This window comes from Sarcophilus harrisii, chromosome 2, assembly GCF_902635505.1.
Source record: "Sarcophilus harrisii chromosome 2, mSarHar1.11, whole genome shotgun sequence".
NCBI lineage: Eukaryota > Metazoa > Chordata > Mammalia > Dasyuromorphia > Dasyuridae > Sarcophilus > Sarcophilus harrisii.
In genome coordinates this window covers 208325746-208348307 of record NC_045427.1, presented here as the reverse complement: position 1 = coordinate 208348307, position 22562 = coordinate 208325746, and the positions used below count along the sequence as shown (strand labels likewise).

The 22562-nt window shown below is 33.7% G+C and overlaps 1 protein-coding gene across 1 annotated transcript in view; it reads right to left on the bottom strand.

The window, feature by feature from the left end:
- Nucleotides 1–22082, bottom strand: part of NOL10 (nucleolar protein 10) — a 103208-nt gene extending 81126 nt beyond the window's left edge. The window contains exons 1-9 of the mRNA XM_031951295.1: nucleotides 21910–22082; nucleotides 18250–18295; nucleotides 15106–15204; nucleotides 9108–9185; nucleotides 7503–7540; nucleotides 6766–6902; nucleotides 5885–5950; nucleotides 4425–4485; nucleotides 2670–2755 (exon numbers count right to left, since the gene is read on the bottom strand). Coding sequence (XP_031807155.1) covers nucleotides 2670–2755; nucleotides 4425–4485; nucleotides 5885–5950; nucleotides 6766–6902; nucleotides 7503–7540; nucleotides 9108–9185; nucleotides 15106–15204; nucleotides 18250–18295; nucleotides 21910–21975 — 677 coding nt within the window. The 5' untranslated portion in view covers nucleotides 21976–22082. The remainder of the gene's footprint in view (nucleotides 1–2669; nucleotides 2756–4424; nucleotides 4486–5884; nucleotides 5951–6765; nucleotides 6903–7502; nucleotides 7541–9107; nucleotides 9186–15105; nucleotides 15205–18249; nucleotides 18296–21909) is intronic.
- Between the last annotated feature and the right edge of the window lie 480 nt (nucleotides 22083–22562).

Sequence of the window (22562 nt, the reverse complement as noted above, 5' to 3'; positions counted from 1 at the left end):
TATTCTATTTTTTTTATATAAAATTTAAAAAATAAAATATTTCAAGTCAGGTGATGGAAAGTCTTATTCAGGCTGGTGTAAATAAATCAAAGAGTATATGTAAGGGAAAGGTATAAGAAGACTAGAAAAGTAGGCAGGAATCACAGTTATTAAGGACTTTAAAAATCATATAGATGATTTTATATTTATCCTGTAGCAAACAAAGAACTACCAGAGTTTATTAAAGAGTGATATGGTCAGATCTTAGCTTTAGGAAGATTCATTTGACAGCTCAGTGGAAGATGTACTGGAATGGGGAAAGACATGAGAAGATCAGCCAACAGGCTATTTCAATAGAACTGACATGAAGTGATGAGCTCCTGCATCAGGGTAACTGAAGCGTCAAAAGAAAGAAAAAGGTGTATATAAGAGACTTCAAAAGGTAGAAAGGTAGCAACAGGACTTTGACAATTTCTGGATTGGATGTGTGAAGTGAGAGTCAAGGATTAACACCTAGATTTTGAGACTAAGTGATTGGAAGGATGGGGATAGTAATAAGAAAGCTAGAAGATAGGAGTTACTGGGAGGGAAAACAATAAATTCAGTTTTGGACATGTTGTTTTAGGTATCCAGAGGACATCCAGTTCAAGATTTCTAATACTAACCTCCCCTAAGTTTCAATTGGACAGCTCCATAATAAAGCACTATCTTTAGAGGAAATGACACTTAATGAATACCCTACAGGACTTTTGGAGACAAAACTAATGATTTGGGCATGATTTAGACTAAATGATCAGGCAGGTCCCTTCCAATCTTGCAATTCTATGGTTAAAGTCAGATGGGAAATTAAATATACATTAAGCATCATGCATTCTGCTAAATAATTTTAATTCCAAAAGGAAACATCTTTATACAAATAAAAAGTGGCTATCCTTGTCTTCTCATTACATCAAGGTTCTTAAAGAGTAATAAGAGAAAACTCTTAACTACACTAATTCCAAGCAAAAGATGCCATTTCTTTTTCTTTTTCTTTTTGGAGGCAACTGGAGTTAAAAAATTTGTCCAGTTACATAGCTAGTAAGCATCTGAGGCTGCATTTATGCTCAGGTCCCCTAACTCCTGGATCAGTGTTCTATCCACTACGCCACTTACCAGACCAAGTGGCATTTCATTAAAAAAAAAAAAAAAATGTATACAGGTAAAATTTCATTATAATTAATGTTATTACAAAGGACATTCTATTCCAAATAATATCTGACAGGAATCCCCATATCTTTCATGACAAGTGTTCATTTAAGTTCTAATGAAGACCCTCAGTAATGGAGATCCCATTAATTATGGAAGCAGCCCATTCCACTGCAATTCACTTTTAATTTCCAAGTGCTATAGACTAGGAATGTCATTTCTAAAATTGTTTTTCTTGTTTTAAAAATCCCTGTACAACCAATTAGGATGGCCTGCAAAGTGATTTATGAAGAGAGTTCCTACTTTAGACTTTTTGTTGACCTTTATTAAAATCAATAAAATTCTACTATAGAAGTTCTTAAAAAAAAAAAAAAAAAAAAGTGGAGGAGTGGAGGTGATTGAGTTTTACCTTACTCTCATCAGAATTGGCTCACAGAGGAAATAACATACATACTTAATAGGAGTACAGAAATCTATCTTACCCAGCAGGAAAATAGGAGAAAAAATAAAATGGGAAGAAGGGGTGATAAAAGTGAGGGCATATTGAGGGAGGCGTGATCAACATCCTTTTGAGGGGGGACAGGCTCAAGGAAGACAGAGAATAAATGGGGGAAAATAGTTAGCAACGGTAATTGTTAAAAGAATCCTGAAACAAGTTTCTTTGAGAAGGCCTCATTTCTCAAATATAGAGGTAACTGAGTCAAATTATTAGAAAATAAGAGCCACATCCCAACTGATAAATTGATTACATCAAAAGAGATGATCTGTGCCCAAAGTGCTATAAATCCATGCATATACTTTGAGATTGGGGGAAAAAAGGGAAATGATCTATATAGAAATAAAAAAAATATTCATAGCAGCTCTCTTCTCAGGTCAAAAAAAATTGGAAATTAAGGGGAAGCCCATCAATTAGGGAATGGCACAATAAACTGTGCTATGTGTTTGTAATGGAATATTATTTTTTTATCTTTCTTTTTTTTGCCGAGGCAATTGGGGTTAATTGCCTAGGGTCACACCTTAGAAAGTATTTTAAGTGTCTGAAACCAAATTCGAACTCAGGTCCTCCTGACTTCAGGGCTGGCACTCTATCCACTGCACCATTTAGTTGCCCCTAGAATATTATTTTTCTATGGGAAATGATAAGTAGGATGCTCTCAGGAAAAAAAAAAAAAAAAAAAATCTAGAAAGTCCTCCATGAAACCAAGCTGTACTATATACAAAGTAATAGCAGTGTTCTGAGACGACCAGCTGTAAATGACAAAAGTCCTCCATGACTCTCTGAAGAACTTATGATGAAAAATCCTATCCATATCTCAAAGAAGGAACTGATTGTGTGTGAATATAGATTGAAACATTCTCTCTTAAAAAAAAAAATACAAACCCACCTTTATACATGGATATTTTCTATGGATTTTACTATGTACTATTTTGCTTCATCAAGAAATACACATTGGTGAAGTGAAAGACTATAATTAGTCTCAAACATATCAATTTCTTTTACTTACTCTGTATCAGCTGTAACACTGCTTAAAGCACAATCTAAAAGGCCAACCCGATTTCGGGTTCTAGGGTCCCAGCATTCAACTCTACCCTAAAGAGGAGAAATAATCATTTATTAGAAAATATATCTTATCTTAGAACTAAAAGCAATATCAAATATACTTCAGAGACAGTCATTAATACTATTCTTCCCAAACATACATAAAACTATCTTTTTGATATACAGTGAACAAAGCAAAAGCTAATAATAAGAAGAAAGAGAGACAGCTAGTTGGTGTAGTGGATAGAATACCAGCGCTGAAGTCAGGAAGACAAGATTATGTTCAAATCTGGCCTCAGATACTAAACACGTCCTGGCTGTGTGGCCCTGGGCAAGTCACTTAACCCCAATTGCCAAGGAAGAAAGAAATTCTAACTTGCCAAAAAGTCATATAAGGAAACAAGGAAAGAAGCTATTCATTCCATAAGTATTGAAAACTAACATTTTAAAGTTTTGGATTTTTTTTCCTCACAAACTTATGAAGTAGATTATGAAATTATCACATCTATTTTTCAGAGATTCAGAAAAGTTACATTTCTTGCCTATTATCACAAAAGATTCCATAATTATAAGGAAAAAAGATTCAAAATTACAAAGAAAGCATACACGTTGATAAACATAAATTAAAAAAACAAATTTTCTTCTATTACTGATGGTCTAAATTCAAGTATTTTACTTATCAAAGCCAGTATTTTAAATATTTACAAAAACAAAAATTACATTATTTACTGCACTGTATTTGACAAATCAGTATCCTAGAAACATTAAAGTAGACATAACAAGTTCTGATCTTGGGAGCAAGAAACCTGAATCTGCGGCCCTGACTTCAAATCTTAGCTCTTCTATTTACTACTTGTGAGATTCAGGAAAAGTCACACAATCTCTTTTATTTCCCTTCCATAAAGCTATGAGTCTCAGACACTTCTCTAAATACCAGTTTCCTCAAATATAAAATGGGAATACTCATTAGGAGATTGTGAAAAGAACATTTTAAAAAATCAAATAGAAAAAAGCAGGCTCCACATTTTTAATAAAATTTTTGATTTTGGGAAAGAATTTTAAAAGCCCATTTAAATTTTTTTTAATATACTGTATAAATAATATATTTGTTCTCACAGAATTAAAGAATCCCTAGAACTAACAAGTATCCAACAGTATTTCCTCATGACAGAAAAGTTTCTGTGCTTTCAGTGCTATTCTTAAAATTTCTAATGAAAGAAAAATACATGACCATAATGTAACTGATATCTTTTCTAGCCTCAACTTTCCTAAACTGTGAGTGGTGGACCCATTGTGATCTTGTAACTGAATATGGGAGTCACAAAATTATAATTTGTTATCAGTAAATGTTTGATTTGTCTATCGATTTTATATACTTATATGCCGAGAGTCATGTAAAAATTTCTCAGGCAAAAAAGTCCTAAATGTAAATAGTTTAAAGAAGTCCTGTCCAGACTATATTATGTAATATCACTTACTTTGATATCTAAAATATACATATTTATGTGCACATGCATTTGCATGTATACACACTCACACTGAGAGAGAGAGTGAATGTATATTTGGAAACTTCTAAGTGTATTACCAAGAAAACTTTATTTGTTCTTTAATACTGAACAAGGGGTACAGTATCATTAGTATTGGCAGACCTTCTGCAAAGCTCCCTACACAGCCAAGCTGTATTTCTTTTAAAACAAAAACACAATACCAAAATACTTACTTCTATTGTGCCTGTGGCAAACAAACCATGCATAGAATTTATGTCACATACATTGTTCTCTCTACAATGGCAAAGGGAAAAAAATGACTGTTAACGTTCATTTTGGGAAAGAAAGACACAAAGCCCTTAAGAGATTGAGCCCCTATAAAAATTCAGTGGAATGAATTATTTGACGTTCCATGCTTAGTTACAAAAGAGAATGTGGAGTCACAAGAAAACTGATTAATGTGCAGGTGATTTTTCTTTTTTCAACAAAGGATAAGAACCAAGATTTTTTCATTCCTAGAAAAGCATTTTATCTTCTTCTCAATAGTACCTTTTAAGTAAATGAAGATATCATTTCATTACTTAGTCACAATTCCCATATTCAACACTCAGCTCACCTACTTATGTAGATGCGCCTTTGGAGAAAGTACTTAATTTCTCTAGATTTCATTTTCCTCCTCTGCAAAAAGCAGCTATAAAATACGGTCTCTAAGATTCTCCCCCCCCCCTCCCCCAAGGTTTAAATCTGAATACAATGAAATAACTGATTTAATCCTTTGCTGGAATTGTTATATAGGCAATGTGTAATTTTTTTTTGTTTAAATAATATATTCTGAAACTAATGTCTTTAAAAAAGAAATATCAAATAGGCAATCAAATCAAGATTTGGGTGAAAGTTCTTACCAGAAAGAAAATAATCACTTATTTATTTTTCAACCCTACTTTACTCTCTTCATTTTTTAATTCTCCCAAAGTACTTTTTACAAATAATATACTTACAATCACATTTAGGAAATTCTTTTTTGCATGAGAAACAAAAGAATGTATGTACACTTTGCAAAATGCTTGCCCCCCAATTAAGAATGCCACATCTGGAGTTGCTGGCTCTGTATTCAAATCCTGACTCTCTTACTTTCTTTAAATCACTACATGGCTTTAAGTCTGAGTTTGCTCATTTATAATGTGAACAAGCTGAACTAGCTAATCTCTAAAGTTTCTTCCAGCTCTAAATCTTGGCAAGTCAAATGCAAAATTCCTTCAAAATTACTATGAATAATAATTTAAAAAAAAAAATCATTTCTGATTCTGACTACATTGAACTTTTAAAAATCAAGTCTTTTAAGAATAATTTTAGAAAATATTGTTGTTTTTTTTTAACATGAAAAGTAATGTTTTAAAATTTCCAATGATAATATATTCCTTTGAATTAACTTAGTGCACAGAGTCCATAAGATGTAGATCAAATTCTATCTTTAATACTTGAATCAGCCCAGGCTCTTGCTTTATAAATATGAGCAAGTCTTTTAATCTCCCTAAGTGTCAAGTAGTACTCTAAAACTAAAAGTTCCCACACCTAAGAAATCACATCCTTTGAACACTAATTCCAATTCTGTTTTCTAACCTCTAAGAAGTTTAACTTTTGGCTCCCCCTATGGATTGAAATAAACTATTGCTTAAATTGGAGAAATACGCACGCAGCATCCGTTTGGAGAGGATTCAGGTACCGTCCTTGTTCTAAATTTAACCGGTATACTTCAGAGCTAAGGAAGAAAAGTTATAGTTACTCATTTGATAAATTGAACCTATATAATTTAAAAACTAATTGTAAAATGTCATTTTTAACCTTCATAATGCCTTCACAATATCCCTTTCATTAAAAATTAGTCCTAAACTCAAAAGGTTAATTACTACTTCCTGTGAATTTACTTACACAAAAAAGGATTAAAAAAAAAAAATACATGCAGTACATTAATAAACTAAGTTTAAAATCAGTTCGCAAATAGTTTAAGAAGTGAGAACAGCATAATGCCATTACCTTATCACACTCTAGATATGGCTGTTTCAACTGGTTAGAACATAATACTGATTAAAGTCAAGGGTTCAATCCCTACTAGGAACCAGTAATTTCACTCTACCAGATCTGTGACTAGAGACTGAAATTCTAACTCCAATCAGTAATACTGAAAATATATCACCTCAGTCACAAAGAAAATCAGAAAAAAGCATTAAGGCAGTGGGTAGTAGTAGAGAGTAAATATGTAAGTACATTTGAAATAAGATTCAAAGAACACAGTTAATAATAAAGTGCATACTATTAAGTGTTTCTCAAAAGCAAAATAGTACAATACCTGAAAACTGCTTCTATTGAGCTATTCCTAAAGACTCATTTCCCTATTTTTTAAGAACAAAACTCATCCTATATAATACTCACCTTCAGTATGACTTGGTTCTATCATGATGTAAGTAATTAGTATCTAGCTTTAACATGAAAATAAAAAACCAATTAACTAGTAAATATTTTAAGAAATGCTAACTGGGGATAGAGTAGAGGAAATCCAAACAGCAAGTTCAATACCTTGCACCAACGAAGTACAAATCACAAGATGGATAGTGATAAGAAAAATCCCTCCCAAACTTGGGTATTCTGGTTTTGTAATAAAAACCTTGTTGTGAATGAAATTCAATATATCTGTCATTGTGCAGGAAGACAATCTGAAAAACATAAACAAAGAATTCATTTTGCTGAACTTTAGAGCAAAATTTTAACCATCAAGCAAGCACCTAGCATTGTCCCTTGTACATAGTAATCACTTAGTAATATTGTGAAGTTAAAAGTCAAATATAGTGGATGTAAAAAGTACATAGATAGCAAGTAACCAACAATTTGTCAACTGGCAACATTATATAAGAGATCATCCAAGAGATACAGAATAAGAAAGTCGTAGAACAAAAGGAATGAAGGAAGTGCCCAGAATAAAACTAGAGATCTCAGGTTGTATTGAAGAATATTTGGAATATATTCTCAAAAAGGTTCCAATAATTATATGTTATCTGAAGCAATGTGAATACCCAAAGGAAAGGTACTTCTTTGTTTATAAGATGTTGCATTTAAAATTCTACACAATGCAAGAACTAGAATAAGATGTGGAATGATGTGGTCTAACCCCTTATTTTTACAGAAGAAACTGAGCCAAGAAAAACTAACTGAAGTTACTGGTAAGAGAAGGGGTATACATCAAAACACCCAGGCTCTTTCCTCTGTATCATGCTACCCAACTATAATAATTTAAAAATTAATATTATTAAACATACCTTTGAATAATCATCAGATAATATGTCAAATGTCACAACTGAAAAACAAGAGGAAATATACAGAATCATAAAATATTTATTTGTGAATCCAAAGGAAACAATAATATGCACACATATATAAATATGTATATAGGGTGTCCTAAAAGACATTGCAATTTTAAGCTTGAATAATTTAAATAATAACTTTAATAGTTACATATAGTATACATAATATTTATATCATTCATAATGTGATATATATAATGTATAAATGTGCATGTTGTTGATATGCATAAAATTATATTTTATGTATCATGCACATATAAATTTTCATTAAAATATTTGATTTGATATAGAAATATGTAGATTTGCATTTATATATGCAAATACGTATTTGCATATTAGGGCTATCTGTCTGAACTCATAAGATACATAACTATAGTATTTCCAACGTTTTTCCTTCTAATAAAACCAGAATGAAATTTCCACTTAATCATTTATACACTATAGCAAATACAAACGAAAACAAATGGCTTTATAGACTTCAAAAACTCTCACCATCAACAGTATTTGTGGAAATGGCACTGTGGAAATGGTACAACTGGACTATCATGTCAATTAAACCGTTGCATCATTTTACTTCTCTTTATTCTGTTTCTTTCTAATTTTTGAAGCCAACTATTCAATAGAAAGAGGGAGTTCCCTGTACTTTTAAAAATGGCATTTCACACAATCATGGAATACCAAATGGAAAGAAATTTTGAAAAAGTATTGAGTCAATTATTATTTCCAATTCCAAAATCCTTTTGGGAAAATGAGAAAAAAAAATCATTAGAATATGGTTTCAACACACTTAGCAAATAATAAGTGCTTAATTTTTTTTCCCATTTATCAGTTATGCCTTCTATGAGGGATTTTTATTTTTCATCAGACACTATTATGCAGACACCAAATATGGTATAGGCATGAACAAAAATTTCAGAATAGGGAATAGAGAATGCCAGGCAGTTTTGCTTCCATTTACACACACACACACACACACACACACACACAATTTCTTGACTTTTCACACTTTTCTCTGTTCTCATTTACCTGGGAGGAAGAAATCTACGTCTGAATCTGGCAGAACCTATGAATTGTTTTCCTTTTGGATACTGCTTTGTGACTTTAATCCTGCCCATTTTATATAGATAAGATAGGGCATTTCAGAGGTAGAAATACAAGACACTCTAAGTAACTATGTGAGAAGACAGGAATGAGAAAAGGTATTTCTGAGTTTACAACTGTGTGACATCAGTAGAAGCAAAAATATTGAAAATGAGCAGATTTTCACATGTCCATTAAGAATGTCAGAATACCCACAGGGAAATATCTAACAAGAACTGGGAAGTGTTGTACCAAATCTGGGAAGACATTTGAATCATCTACTTACTGATAATATATATAAGTTGGTGAAACAGTAAAAAAATAACAATAAAAAAAAAAAGAATAGGCTTCAATTTTTTAGCCATACCTTTTTCTCTCTTCCTTCAATACCTAGCAGACTTACAGATTCTCATTTCCACTGAAGGCAGTCAGGAGGAAAAGGAAGTAAGCAAACAGTGTTGACAAGCATTAATCACTCACCATCTGAATCTAAGCACCTTTCAAATTTCAAGGATAACTGATAAGTGTCATAGCATCGAACTCGTGGCTTATAAGTACCTATAACATAAAATTAATATATTATGAAAACCAAACTTCATACATTTCATGGCTAAGAAAGAACAATATGCTGACATTAGTACAGAATCATCTAACGGCAAGGCAGTGTTATCAAAATTCACACTATTTACATTCTAAATAAACATTTTGTGACACAGGTCCTTAGAATCTTTCTTCTTTAGTCTTTGTATATTCAGTAAAGTTCTTATTGTCATCAACCAATTAGTTCCACTTTCTTCCTACTACATGACATACAATTTAAACCAGTTTAATTTCTGCCATCTTTGCTAAGGGAGATTTATTCACAATTGTAAATTATCTTACCACTATGTTATTTCAGAAGTGCCAATAATCAATGAGTTGTTAGCCCCCCTTTTAATATTAATCTTTCTAAGAGATTTCCATTTGAAAATTAAGGAAAAAAAAGGTATGCAAACATTATTGGGTTCTACTGTTTCGAATTTTAATATAATCAAATCTAAAAATCCATGTAGATTAAATATATAAATTTTAACTTTACAAAGAAAAAACCCCCTTACTGTAAATAACCATATCAACTAGCACAAACATCAATAATCTTTATTTTCATCTAGAATTAATTGTCAAGAAGCAGATTAAGACAATGGAGAAAAAGAGGACTGGAGAGTAGAAGATCTGGGTGTAAGTCTTTTGTAAAGTTATTTCCCAGTCATGTTACCTTAGGCAAGTCAGTAGCCTATTCTCACACTTGATTTCCTCACCTATAAAATGGGGATTATATTATATTCAAAAAGCCTTTAATAAGTATCTAGGACAACTTTCTACTGGGGAAAAAATAACATCTGCGTGTGAACTCAGAGGGTTCTTGTGAAGCTAAAGTAATAATGTGAAAACACTTTATAAACTATGTCTTCTACAAATAAGAGGGAGAAAAAGCAAGTAATACCATACTTAGTATAACTGATCATAGGCACATACAACTTAAGCAATTCAAATATAAAATTTTAAGGTAGAAAAGATAGGAAAATTAATGGTTCTGTGTTTTTACAAAACTAAATACTACATGTAAAAACTAAATAAATCCAAAAAAGAATATCAAGTGATACCAATAAATGTTACTTTATTTTCAAAAAATAGATTCTTAACATTACTATGAAACACCTGGCATATAGTGTATACAGGTTGATTTTCAAGGTAAGTGACGAAAGGAATAAAATCAAAGGTGGGAAAAAGGATCTCAAAATTTACTGCTATGAATAAGAAAGTATCAAGAACTATCAATTCTTATGCCTACTTTCCTATATACTTAAAATATTATTGAGACTATTCTAAAAAGATATCAAGACCATCCTCCATAAGAGACTATTAGAAGGAGATAAGTAACCCTTTTAAAAGTGATATTCCCACCATTTCAAGTGAATGACCAAGGCTAAGACATTTGGGTAACCATCTAGAAAAATGAGATAATTGGCTCTCTTTCTTAAATTTTTCACTTTCTCAATTGATGACCTTTGATTTTTGCTCCTTTTGGAAAAAATTCCTGGGCTTGGTATTCATGAATCAAAATGAAAGTTTGTGTAGGTATAAGACATTCTGGGGCAAATAAAGCAGCAAAAAAAAATGTTTTCATGGGTTTTTTACATAATTAAAACTGAGAAAAAAATTTTTTTTTCTAGTTATTGTGTAGTGGTTAAAGAGGTAGATTTGGAGTCAGGATAACCTTGAGTCAAAGCCTTTTGAAAATTAATACGTATATATGATCAAGGGCAGGTCACTCAAGAACTCTGACCCTTTGTTCCCTCTTCTTTAAAGTGGAGATAACAATACTTACCTCATAAGCTTGTCATGAGGAAGGAATGAAATACCACTTGTAAAAAAAGTTTTAAAGATTTTTAAAAATTAAAAAGTGATATTCCATAGTAAGCTACATCATCATCATCATACAAAACTGACTATTAATATAAAGATTATAAGATACCACTGTGTTTATTGTTTGTTGACCGCAAAAATAATCAATAATCATTTGTTAAGTGATCATTAGATGCCAGAAAGGCCCTGTGCCAAACACTAGACCAAGAAAAAAAGTCTCCACATTTGATTTTGAAAAGCACAATACTACTTTGGTGTCTCTTTCAACAAGGGAAATTGCATATATATGTCATACAAGATTCCCTGAAAAATAAGAGATAATCCAGTTCAAAGAAATTCTTTTTATTAACATCAACATATAAAATAACAAAAATTAAGAGAGAAGCATTTAATCAAACACTTTGCAGGAAATAGAAGATAAACCAAAATGGGCATCATTCTTATGATGCTGACATTCTATCAATCTACTAACCATTGTCAAGGAAAACCAGTTATACGGCCTGCCCATCACTGTATCTTGAACAGACACTGCAAACAAAAAGGGCTACTAGCCCATATCCACAGTCAACATCAGAAGAAGCAGCCCCTATGGAGATAAAACTTGGAAGCTCCTCCTACAGATGCTAAAAACACTGCTCATTAACACCCTAAAAAGAAACTTCTTTTTACCAGAGTCCTTTGCAGTGGTAAATGGATCAATCTCAATAACTGATAGGGTTTTAGTTCATGGAAATGACATTAAAGAAGAGGCATAAATGCAGAGATTCAAGATAATTCCAATAGACTTGGGATGGAAAATGCCATCCACATGAGGGAGAGAACTTTAGAGACTGAATATGAATCAAGGCAAAGTATTTTCACCTTTTTTAATTTGTTTGCTTGCTTTTTCTCTCATGTTTTTTTTTCCCCTATTGGTTTAATTTTTCTCATACAACATGACAAATATGGAAATGTGTTTTTACATGTTTAACCTATATCAAATTGCTTACTGTCTTGGGGAGGGAGACGTAAGAGAGGGAGATAGAAAATCTGGAACACAAAACCTTACAAAAATCAATGTTAGAAATTATCTTTATGTGTATTTGGAAAAATAAAATACTATTGAGGGGGAAAAAAGGAGACAATCATTTGCTTTATGGCTACAGTCTAAGCCCAAAGAAATCTTTTCATCTGACTTGTAACAGAAAAAGCTCCATAGGTGCTATTTCCCCCATGAGTACACGGGGTCTTTAAGAACAGGGACTATCTTAGCTTTCTAATTGTATCCCCAGTGTTTTGCAAAGGATAGTTCAATGTTTCGTTCTTTCATACACATCCAAGTGTATTAATGAAGAAAATTGTGCTGAGAGCAATATCTTAAAGCAGGGGTCCTCAAACTTTTTAAACAGGGAGCCAGTTCACTGTCCCTCAGACTGTTAGAGGGCTGGACTATAGTAAAAACAAAAACTTTTTTGTGGGCCTTTAAATAAAGAAACTTCATAGCCCTGGGTGAGGGGGATAATCGTCCTCAGCTGCCACATCTGGCCCGCAGGCCGTAGTTTGAGGACCTGCCTTAAAGGTTTGTTTTGCTCAGGGAAAGCTAGTTGTTCCTTAAAAGGTTTTGAAACCATTTTCAAAATTTAGTCAGACCAGGACTGACTAAAGACTCCCACCATTGGTATACCTCTGGCTCTTCCTTCAGAACTCTAAATGGCATGATCAACACTGACAGAGAGAAGCTCACCTTAGCTTAATCAGTGCTGCATCTTCACTGAATATCCTAAATCTGTTCTGAATGGATTTCTTCTGCTACAGTTAAGCAAACTCCTTTTTGTTAGCTGTAAGATATTCCCTCCTTTTTGTTCCGTTCTTAAATCTGAGAGGCTGCCCTATGATAAAGAAGTACTAAACTAGGAGCCAAAAGATTTGGTTCCATTGTTGAGTGATGTTAGGTAAATCATTTAACTTACAGTTTCTTGTAGTTCTAATATTCTGTTAAATACTTGGATTAATCTCTAGTGCTATGTATGAAGCTCTACTACCAAAAGAGCCTCAGAATGCAGACTGCTCTCTGTGACCTGACTTCCCTAAACAAATATAAAATGGGACCAGAGAAAAGCTCTCTACTCTAGCTGTTGCTTCTACCATATTTCCCAAATGTCAAAATAATTTAACATACATTTAATCCATTCTCCAAAGTACTATTCCCATTCAGTATTAATACAGCCCTCTGATCACTTCAAAGATTGTATACTCAACATATCATTATTTCTTCGATTTTTCACATGACTTGATAATATTTTACTAGGAAAGTAAAGTGCAGAAAACGGAAGTGGCAATACCAATGCTGACAATGAGACAGAAAAGAGTATCAAATACTTTAATAATTCAAATGATCTCATGAGATTGTGTCCCCCCCCAAAAAAAAAATTAAAATCGACAATTGATGACCAACCTCTTGATAAGCAACCTCTCCTCACTTAACCAAGTCAGAAAGAGAAAGCCAACTGTCCTCAGTCCCATACTGATGCACTTAATTTAATAGAACATGGGAAAACTTGCAATCCACTGCCATAGCCTTCAAGAACAAGGGTCATCTCTTTAATAAGGCATAAGAGAAGGAAATGTGGTGAAGGGGAAGAGAGTAAGGAAGACAGAATGGTAAGTAAAGAAGGTGAATAAACAGTCTCAAGATTTGTAAATGCCTGTATTCAATAAAAATATTTGATGTAGGGGCAGCTGGGCAATGCAGTGGTTAGAGCATCAGCCCTGAAGTCAGGAAGACTTGAGTTCAAATCTGGCTTCAGACAACTTAACAATTCCAAGCTGTGTAATCCTGGGCAAGTCAATTAACTCCAATTGCCTCAAAAAAAAAAAAAAAAAAAAAAAAAAAAAAAAAATACACACATATATATATATATGACAGAAAACATCCCAAATTCATTGCCATGTCACTAATGAGAGCAGGGAGAGTGGGAAGACAGGAGAGAGGAGGGGAAGAAAGAGGAGGGGAGGAGAAATAAAAATAAAAAATCAAGGAAATAATGCTAAATCTATAAATTTTAGCAGAGGCCATGTTTATTGTATTGAATTATTATATACTTTAATTAAACATATTCACTGGCAAAGAACCCATTACTGTAAAAGGTCACCCATTCTATTTTTGGACAACTATAATCACTGGCAACTTTTTCCCTTATAATTTGTTGAAATGTGCTTAAAATTCTATGTTATAACAATAACTATCAAAATGTCTAAGCATTACTATAACATACTTAAGAGTGAATAATTGATAACTTTTTGAGCATAGTTCCAAATTGCTTCCCAGAATGGTTGGATCCATTCACAGTTCCATCAACAATGTATTAGTGTCCCAGTTTTCCCACATCCACTCCAACATTTGTCATTATCTCTTCCTGTCATCTTAGCCAATCTGAGATGTGTAGTGGTATCTCAGAGTTGTCTTAATTTGCATTTCTCTGATCAATAGTGATTTAAAGCACCAATTCATATGACTAGAAGTAGTTTCAATTTCTTCATCTGAAAATTGTCTGTTCATATCCTTTTTGTAGTGGCAAAAAACTGGAAACTAAATGGATGACCATCAATTGGAGAATGGCTGAATAAATTATGGCATATGAATGTTATGGAATATTACTGTTCTGTAAGAAACGACCAGCAGGATATTTTAGAGAGGCCTGGAGAGACTTATATGAACCGAGGCTAAGTGAAATGAGCAGAACCAGGAGATCGTTATACATGGCAACAACAAGACTATATGATGATCAATTCTAATGGAAGAGACTCTCTTCAACAATGAGATTCAAAACAGTTCCAATTATTTAGTGATGAAGAGAGTCATTTACACCCAGAGAGAGGACTGTGGGAATTGAGTGTGGTTCACAACATAGCATTTTCACTATTTTTGTTGTTGTTTGTTTACATTTCATTTTGCTTCTCTCTCTCTTTTTTTTTTAACTGGTTTGATTTTTCTCGTGTCGCAACTATAATTGTATAAATATGTATGCATATATTGGATTTTTAAAAAGTGAATCATTTCATTATCATATTTTCTATAAACATTAAGACTTACCAGTTGCTAAAATATACTGCCCATCTTTTGACACTTTGATAGTGGTGCTAACTGTGGGCATTTCAAAATCCTGAATAAGTTCAATTCTCCTCCTAATATCTATAGAAAGACAGAACAAAGAAAAAAAATTTATGAACAGTTGCATGAAATTCACCAAGTATTTACTTGTTCTACACTGGGGGTTGAGGGGGAAGAGAAGAGCCCCAATTTCCATGTACAAATATATTGGGGCAACTAGGTGGCACAGTGGATAGGGCACCAGCCCTGAAATCAGGAGGATCCGAGTTCAAATGTGGCCTCAGACACTTAAAACGTCCTAGCTGTGTGACCCTGGGCAAGTCACTTAACTCCAATTGCTTCAGCAAAAAATAAAAATAAATGTTTGTATCAAAAAGCACCAATAATTGGGCGCCAGGTACTACGCTAACCACTGAAAATAGAAAGGCAAAAATAAGTTCCTGCTCTCAAGAAGCTTAGTCTAATGAAGGAGACAAGATGTAAACAGCAATGGTAAAATAAGATCTATATGTGGTCCTTAAAGATCATTTCATAAGGAAGTCACTGGTATTAAGGAAGCAAAGGAAAGGCTTCTTGTATAAGGTTGAGTTTTAGTCAAAAATTAATAAAAGAAGCCAAGAGGCAGAGATAGAGCATTCTATTCAGTGGGATAGCCAATGAAAATATAGAGAAAGTCAGAGATGGATATCTTGTGCCAGGAACAGGAAAGAGGCCAGTATCACTATATTGTAGAATACATGAAAGAAATTAAAGTGTGAAAAAGAAAAGAAAGTTGAGTAAAAGGCTCAGTTTTATATAAAGGGTTTCAACCTGGATTTTCTTTCTATATGATCTTACAGCCACTGAAGTTAGGTGAGAATTAAAATGACATGATTAAACCTATACTCTAGGAAAATCACTTTGACAGCCAAGTAGAAGATGAACTGGAGTAGGAACTTGAGGCAGGGAGACCAACCAAAAGTTAATTTCACTAGTCCAGGTTGGCATTAGTTGATAAGGGATGACACAGGTGGATATCAGTCTCAGGAGAAAGAAAGAGACACAAATAAGAGAAGTGATGAAGATAGAAACAAAAGACTTGGTAACAGATTAGGTATGGCGGGAGAAATGTGAGGATTTAAGGTTGATTTAAGTTGAGAGCTTAGGTGACTGACAAAATAGTTGTGCTCTCAAAAGTAATAAATTTAAAAGAGGGGAGGGTTTGGGTGTAAAATGATGTGGTTTTGACATGCTGAAATTTAGATATTTATAGGATATCCAGGTTAAAAAAAATGCAAAGACATTTGGTGATGTCTGAAATCAGGAGAAAGAAATGGGGCTGGATACTTTAGGCTGAGAATAATCAGCCTAAAGAAAATAATAGAATCCATAAAAACTGATAAGATCACCAAGAGAAAAAGGACAGAAGGAAAAGAAAGTCCAAGACAGAACTTTGGAAGTCATCCATCACCACAGACATAACCTAGTTACAATCCAATAAAGAAGACTAAGAAAGAATCAGTCAAGTAGAAGGAGAACCAGAAGAAAAAGAAAGAAAACAGCAAATGCACGCACGCACGTGCACACACACACACACACACACACACACACACGCAAAACCTCAAATAAAGAGATTATATGGGAAAAAATAATTAACAGTATCAAAGATGGCAGAGAGGTCAAGAAGGATTAGGATTGAGAAAAAGACATAAGATTTAACAAATAAGTGATCAATAGTAACTTTGAGCAGTTTGAGCAGTTTCAATTGAATGTGGAGATCAGAAACCAGATTACAAGAGAGTCAAGCAAAAAACAAGTAGAGGCACATTTTGATTGTAGATGGTTTTGGGTTAGATCATGAAACTGGCATGAAAAGGCAGAAAATTTGGAACACAGGATTTTGCAAAGGTAAAAAACTATCTTTGCAAGTATTTGGAAAAATAAAATACGATTAAAAAGTGTGTGTGTGGGTTTGTGTGTGTGGGTTTGTATGTGTATGTGTAACAGAAAAGCTTCCTGCTTATTATTATTATAATAGCAATGACAACAAATTTAAAATACAGGGGAAAAAAAGACTGAAAATAAAAGCAATTGGAGAGACCCCCCCAAAAAGTAATCTGACATTCTTTTATTAAGACTAATATATTTTAAAATAAATCACAGTTTTGAATTTATGATTTAATCTGTACTATTTAAAAAAATTTTTTTTTGTTAATAGTTACTAAGTAATAAAGCCAGCATGAAATTGTAAATAGAGATGTGAGCTCAAAAATTTACATACAAATTATGCTTCTGATATATACTGATTGTGTGATCCTTGCCTAATTACTTAAATTCTCAGTGCTCTAGAGAGCTCTCTGAGATTAAATAAATTATTGGTGGCAGCAGTAGTTTCTGCATTTGGGAGCTGTCTATATAATAAAATTAGTTTGAACCCCTACCCCTAATAAGAAATAATAAAAATTTATCAAAATGAATTGCTGTTACTATAATACCAAACATGATATTATAAAGTAACATGTTCCTCAATAAATACTTGCTGAAAAAGTGAGGCTATTAAACTCTAAATAAGGAAGTTTAAATCTGAGGTGTACTTCTCAGAACAGAAGTGATAAGACAATGTTTATTAACAAATATTATTAGACTATAATTTTTATGTTTTTTCAATTTTATATTCTCATTTTCAAGCTTGATACTAAGTCCTCTATGTCCTCTCTGTATTTACAACTATGATATTATGTTTATTAAAAAAAAAAAAAAAAAAAAACAAGTTTTTAAACTACATTCTTTCCAAAAAGAGGATAAAAAAGTAAAACAATCTAAAGAAAATATGTGACATATGGAATTAACAAACTTCTCTAGTGGCAACTGATCCAGAAGTTTCTATACAAAAAAAGCAAAAAATTTAAGAAAATTATTTCCCATATCCTAAGCAGTTGACATACCTTTGATATTTTAGTCTTTTTTTTACAAACACTCAGCCAAAATCAAATAAGCTTCTAGAAGGATTTATGATTCAAACACTGATTTACAAATTATATGTGAGTTTAACTAAAAAGAAATGCTTCTTCTTGATTCTATATGTTGAGTGGCAAATAAAACTTAAGAGAATTATATAGCTTGAAAAAATAAAAAAAATAAACTTACCAACATCTTTCTTTTGCAATGCTCTCTTCTTTCTGTCAGAAAGCCACTAAAAGATAATAAATTTTCTCATAATCATTATGTTAAACAAAAGTGAGATAGCTACTCTTTTTAAAAGTACATTTTAAACTTTATAAAATATAGAACCTCATTTTGGGGGAAAATTTTTTGAATTATAACCAAAGCAATTAAGTTCCACTAAACTCTTCACAGAGTGGTGTCAATGATTAAAATAGAAGCTCTGATAAGTCCTACCAACCTGGAAAAGTTTTCAGTATAGTATTAATCTAAGGAATTCCAAAGTATATCATCAGAAAGTTGGTCACATGATGTTAAGCTATTAGTCTTAATAATTCATAAGCTCAACTAAGACATGGAAATGTTATTATTAGCTTTGGTGGAAGGAATACCAATAAAGACAAATTCATTAATCTCATGATGTACTAAAAACATATGACTTCTCTGGCAATATATGTAGAATCACAGATTTAAATTTGAAAAGAACTTCCAAGTATTATCCCCTTCCATTTTACAGTTGAAAAAACTGAGCCCCAGAAAGGTTCCATGTCTTGTTTAGGGTCACACGAGCTAGTAAGGCGGAGAACTTGAACAAAAGTCCTCAGACTCTTTCCATTGTACCATGTTACCTTTATAATGAGATAAAATAAAATAATTGATAATTTTAGCAAATCCATGAGAAAGGGATAATAAAATCAGCCCGTCACCCCCAAAAAGTGTTATGCCAAATTCCCTGTTGCTTTCTGAAAAAAACAAACAGAAATAGTACTTCTATTTATTCTATGTGATATGAACCAATAAGGAAGCACAATGATCAATTTAAGGATATTCTGAATTAAGTCCAAGAGAAGAAACAAATTGTTAGTAAGTTGCGTAACAGTTTATGAACCTTATTCTTAGCATCCTGTCAACAATTTCAATTCTGCACAATTCACCAGTAAATTTAAAAAAAAAAAAAAAATCTTTGTGGCTATTCCCAACAAGTCAATGGTGCTACTCACTACTTTTAAGGTTTGGGGATTAATATGGAACTTTCTTTTTACCCCACTGTCAGTTTTCCCAATCTAAAAGTCATATTTAGTTTTCTTCATGCAAGTTTCTAAAATTAATCTTAGGGAGCAAAACTTCAAAATGCAAAACAAATCAAAGTTAACATTTCTATATTACATTTCTCAATTCTCAAAATATCCCCTTGAATTAACAAACTTCTCTAGTGGCAACTGATCCAGAAGTTTCTGTACAAAATAACTGTACTCTTGAAGCACATATATATGGAAGAGTACAACAGAATAACAGACCTGAATATCAAGCTACAAAAAAAGCAAGTCAAAAAGGTTCACTGTCAATACAGAATTGAAAGTTGTCACTAAATTGTAGCAGCTCAGTACTGTACTGCTCTAGTTAACAGGTACAAAGAAAGTACAACTATTTCAAATAACTATGTCTTATTCCCACCAGAGAGAGACAAGAGAAATGCTGTAAAACAAAGTAACAATGTTTAAAGGAGGGACACAAAAAAAGGAAGTTTATCCAAGAGAGAACAAGCATCCTCTGAAGTTAGTTATTATACTGAAGCCACTATTGAACAACACCTGAATAACTAAAATTTTGCAGGGATGGGATTTGAAATAAACCCATAGCATCACTTATATTGTGTCAGATACACAGAACAACAGGATTTCTAATTAACTAAAACACGATAAAGTGAAAAATGACAATATAAACAGAAGAAATAAAAAACCAAAAACACTGTCAAATTCATCTTAGGATAATATGTAAACAATTAAAAGACTGACTTGGACAACATAAATCTGGGCTGGAATAATTTCTTCAGCCTTTAAAGCAAAGAGATAATAAATAGATAACTCACAAGTAAAAGGCAATAACCAGGATTACTATAATCATGTAATTTCATAAAAGAAAAGTATCTTAAAAGCAATCTCTTTTGACTAAATGATTTATATGGCCTCCTTTATCTTTAAATCAACTCATCAATGCATATTATTGAGGTGAGGCCAAAAAAAAAAAAAAAAAGATGCTCTCAGACCTATAACTGCTCAGAATGAAATGAGCTTCAAATCAACATCAATTCAACACTTATCCTTTCTAATAAACCTTCAAAATTGCTTTTTAAAAATGCTCTAAATCACTATTGGTTAAAGAAATGCAAATTAAGGCAATTCTAAGGTATCAATTCCCACCTTTCACATTGGCTAAGATGATAGGAAAAGAGAATGCTAAATGTTGGAGGGGATGTGAGAAAACCAGGATATTAATGCATTGTTGGTGCATCTGTGAACTGATCCAACCATTCTGGAGAGCAATGAGGAACTTTGCCCAAAGGGCTATCAAACTATGCATACCCTTTGATCCAGAGTGTCATTACTGGGCTTATATCCCAAAGAGATAATAAAAAAGAGAAAAGGACCCATGTGTGCAAAATGTTTGTGGCAGCCCTTTTTGTAGTGGCAAGAAACTGAAATCTGAGGGGATGACCATCAGTTTGGGAATGGCTGAATAAGTTATGGTATATGAATGTTATGGAATATTATTGTTCGATAAGAAACAATCAGGAGGATGATTTTAGAGAGGCCTGATGCTAAATGAATTAAGTAGAACTAAGAGAACATTGTACGCAGAAACAACAAAATTATGCCATGATCAATTCTGATGGACTTGGCTCTTTCCAACAATGAAGTGATTCAGGCCAATTCCAATAGATCTGTGATGGAGAGAGATAGCTACATCCAGAGAGAAAAAATGTAGAGATTGAATATGAATCACCACCCAGTATTTTCACCTTTTTCTTAAGTTGTTGTTTGCTTGCTTTTTGTTTTCTTTTTGATCAGATTTTTCTTGAGCAGCATGATAATTGTGGAAATATGTATAGAAGATCTGCACATTTTTAATATATATTGGAATACTTGCTGTCTAGAGGAGGAAGGAGGAAAAAATATGGAACACAAGTTTGCAAGAGTGAATGTTGAAAACAATCTTTGCATGTATTTGGAAAAATAAAAAGCTATTTTTTAAGTGCTCTTAAAAAAGCCAAATCAGGAAAAAAAAAAAAAAAGTCAAACCAGAAATCCCTTCAAAGGTCATGATTCAAATCAAAGAATCCAAGAGTTAGAAGAAATCTCAGGAATCATTTTAGTCAAATCCTTACCTAAGCAGGAACCCCCTTTAAAAAAAAAAAAAAAAATCCACACAGATGGTTTATTCGTCCGGGTTGAACATTTCAGTAGAAAGATAGCCACTAACTTTAGCCTGTAGAAATCTCTAATTATGTAACTTTTATCTCCAGCTTCTTTTCTGCACAGGATAAATATCCTACTCGCGGTTCAGCGCTAGCCTGGACAAGTCATTTAACTTTTCTGAGTCTGTTTCATCTCTAAAACGTGAGCGTGAGCCAGACGATTTCTAAGTTTCCTCCCAGCACTTTCACCCTCATAGGAAGTACATACAAGCTCGAAGGCCTCTTTTCTGTCTGATGATGCCCAGCGTGCCCGGGGAGTGGGGGGGGGGGGGGGGGGGGGGGGGGGGGGGGGGGGGGGGGGAGGCATGAGACGCGGGGGCTGGGAAAGCTGGCGTGAGGAAGAGGCCCGGGCTACCCAAGGAGTACCGGGAGAAAGGCACGAAACTCACCTCAGGAAGGGATTTGCCGCAGCTCAGGCTGTAAATCTTCACTTCATTGAGGCTGGAGACTTGCATGGTGAGTCCTTCCCGTCCACGCCTCCCGCATGCAAGTCTGAAACTTCTCACAGCAGCCCAGCAGCGGCGGCGGCGGCGCGCTCCTATGACGCGCTCCTATGACGCACTTCCGTTGTCCAGAAGCCGGCGACCGGAAGCTGAACGTTGTTGCTGTAGGAATAGAGAAGGCGGGGAGAACATTAAAAGAAACCCCACCTTTCCCATCCCACCCTTCGCGTTTTCTAGAGCGTGCTGGCGGAGTTATTTCGCTGCTGGCTTTGTAGTTGTTTCGATACCTTTATCTAGTCTGAGGCTTCTCCGGTCTGGAAAGGGCGCCCCCTTCTCTCCTTGCCTATGAGTCTTCAGAACTAAAGTGACCAGAGCGCCGCTCAGGACCGCAGATGCGTTAGGCCAAGGCCCAGAGTAGCGTCCTTATATCAGCGCAAGCTGCGTACTTAACATGCTCCTCAGTGGCGCAAGGGGTTAGAGCGCCCTAGCTGGAGTCGGAAAGACTTCGTCTTTATAGGTTCAAGCCTGGCCTCGGGCACTTCCTAACGGAACCAGTCACTTTAATGCCGTCTGCCTCAGTTTCCTCACCTGTAACGTGA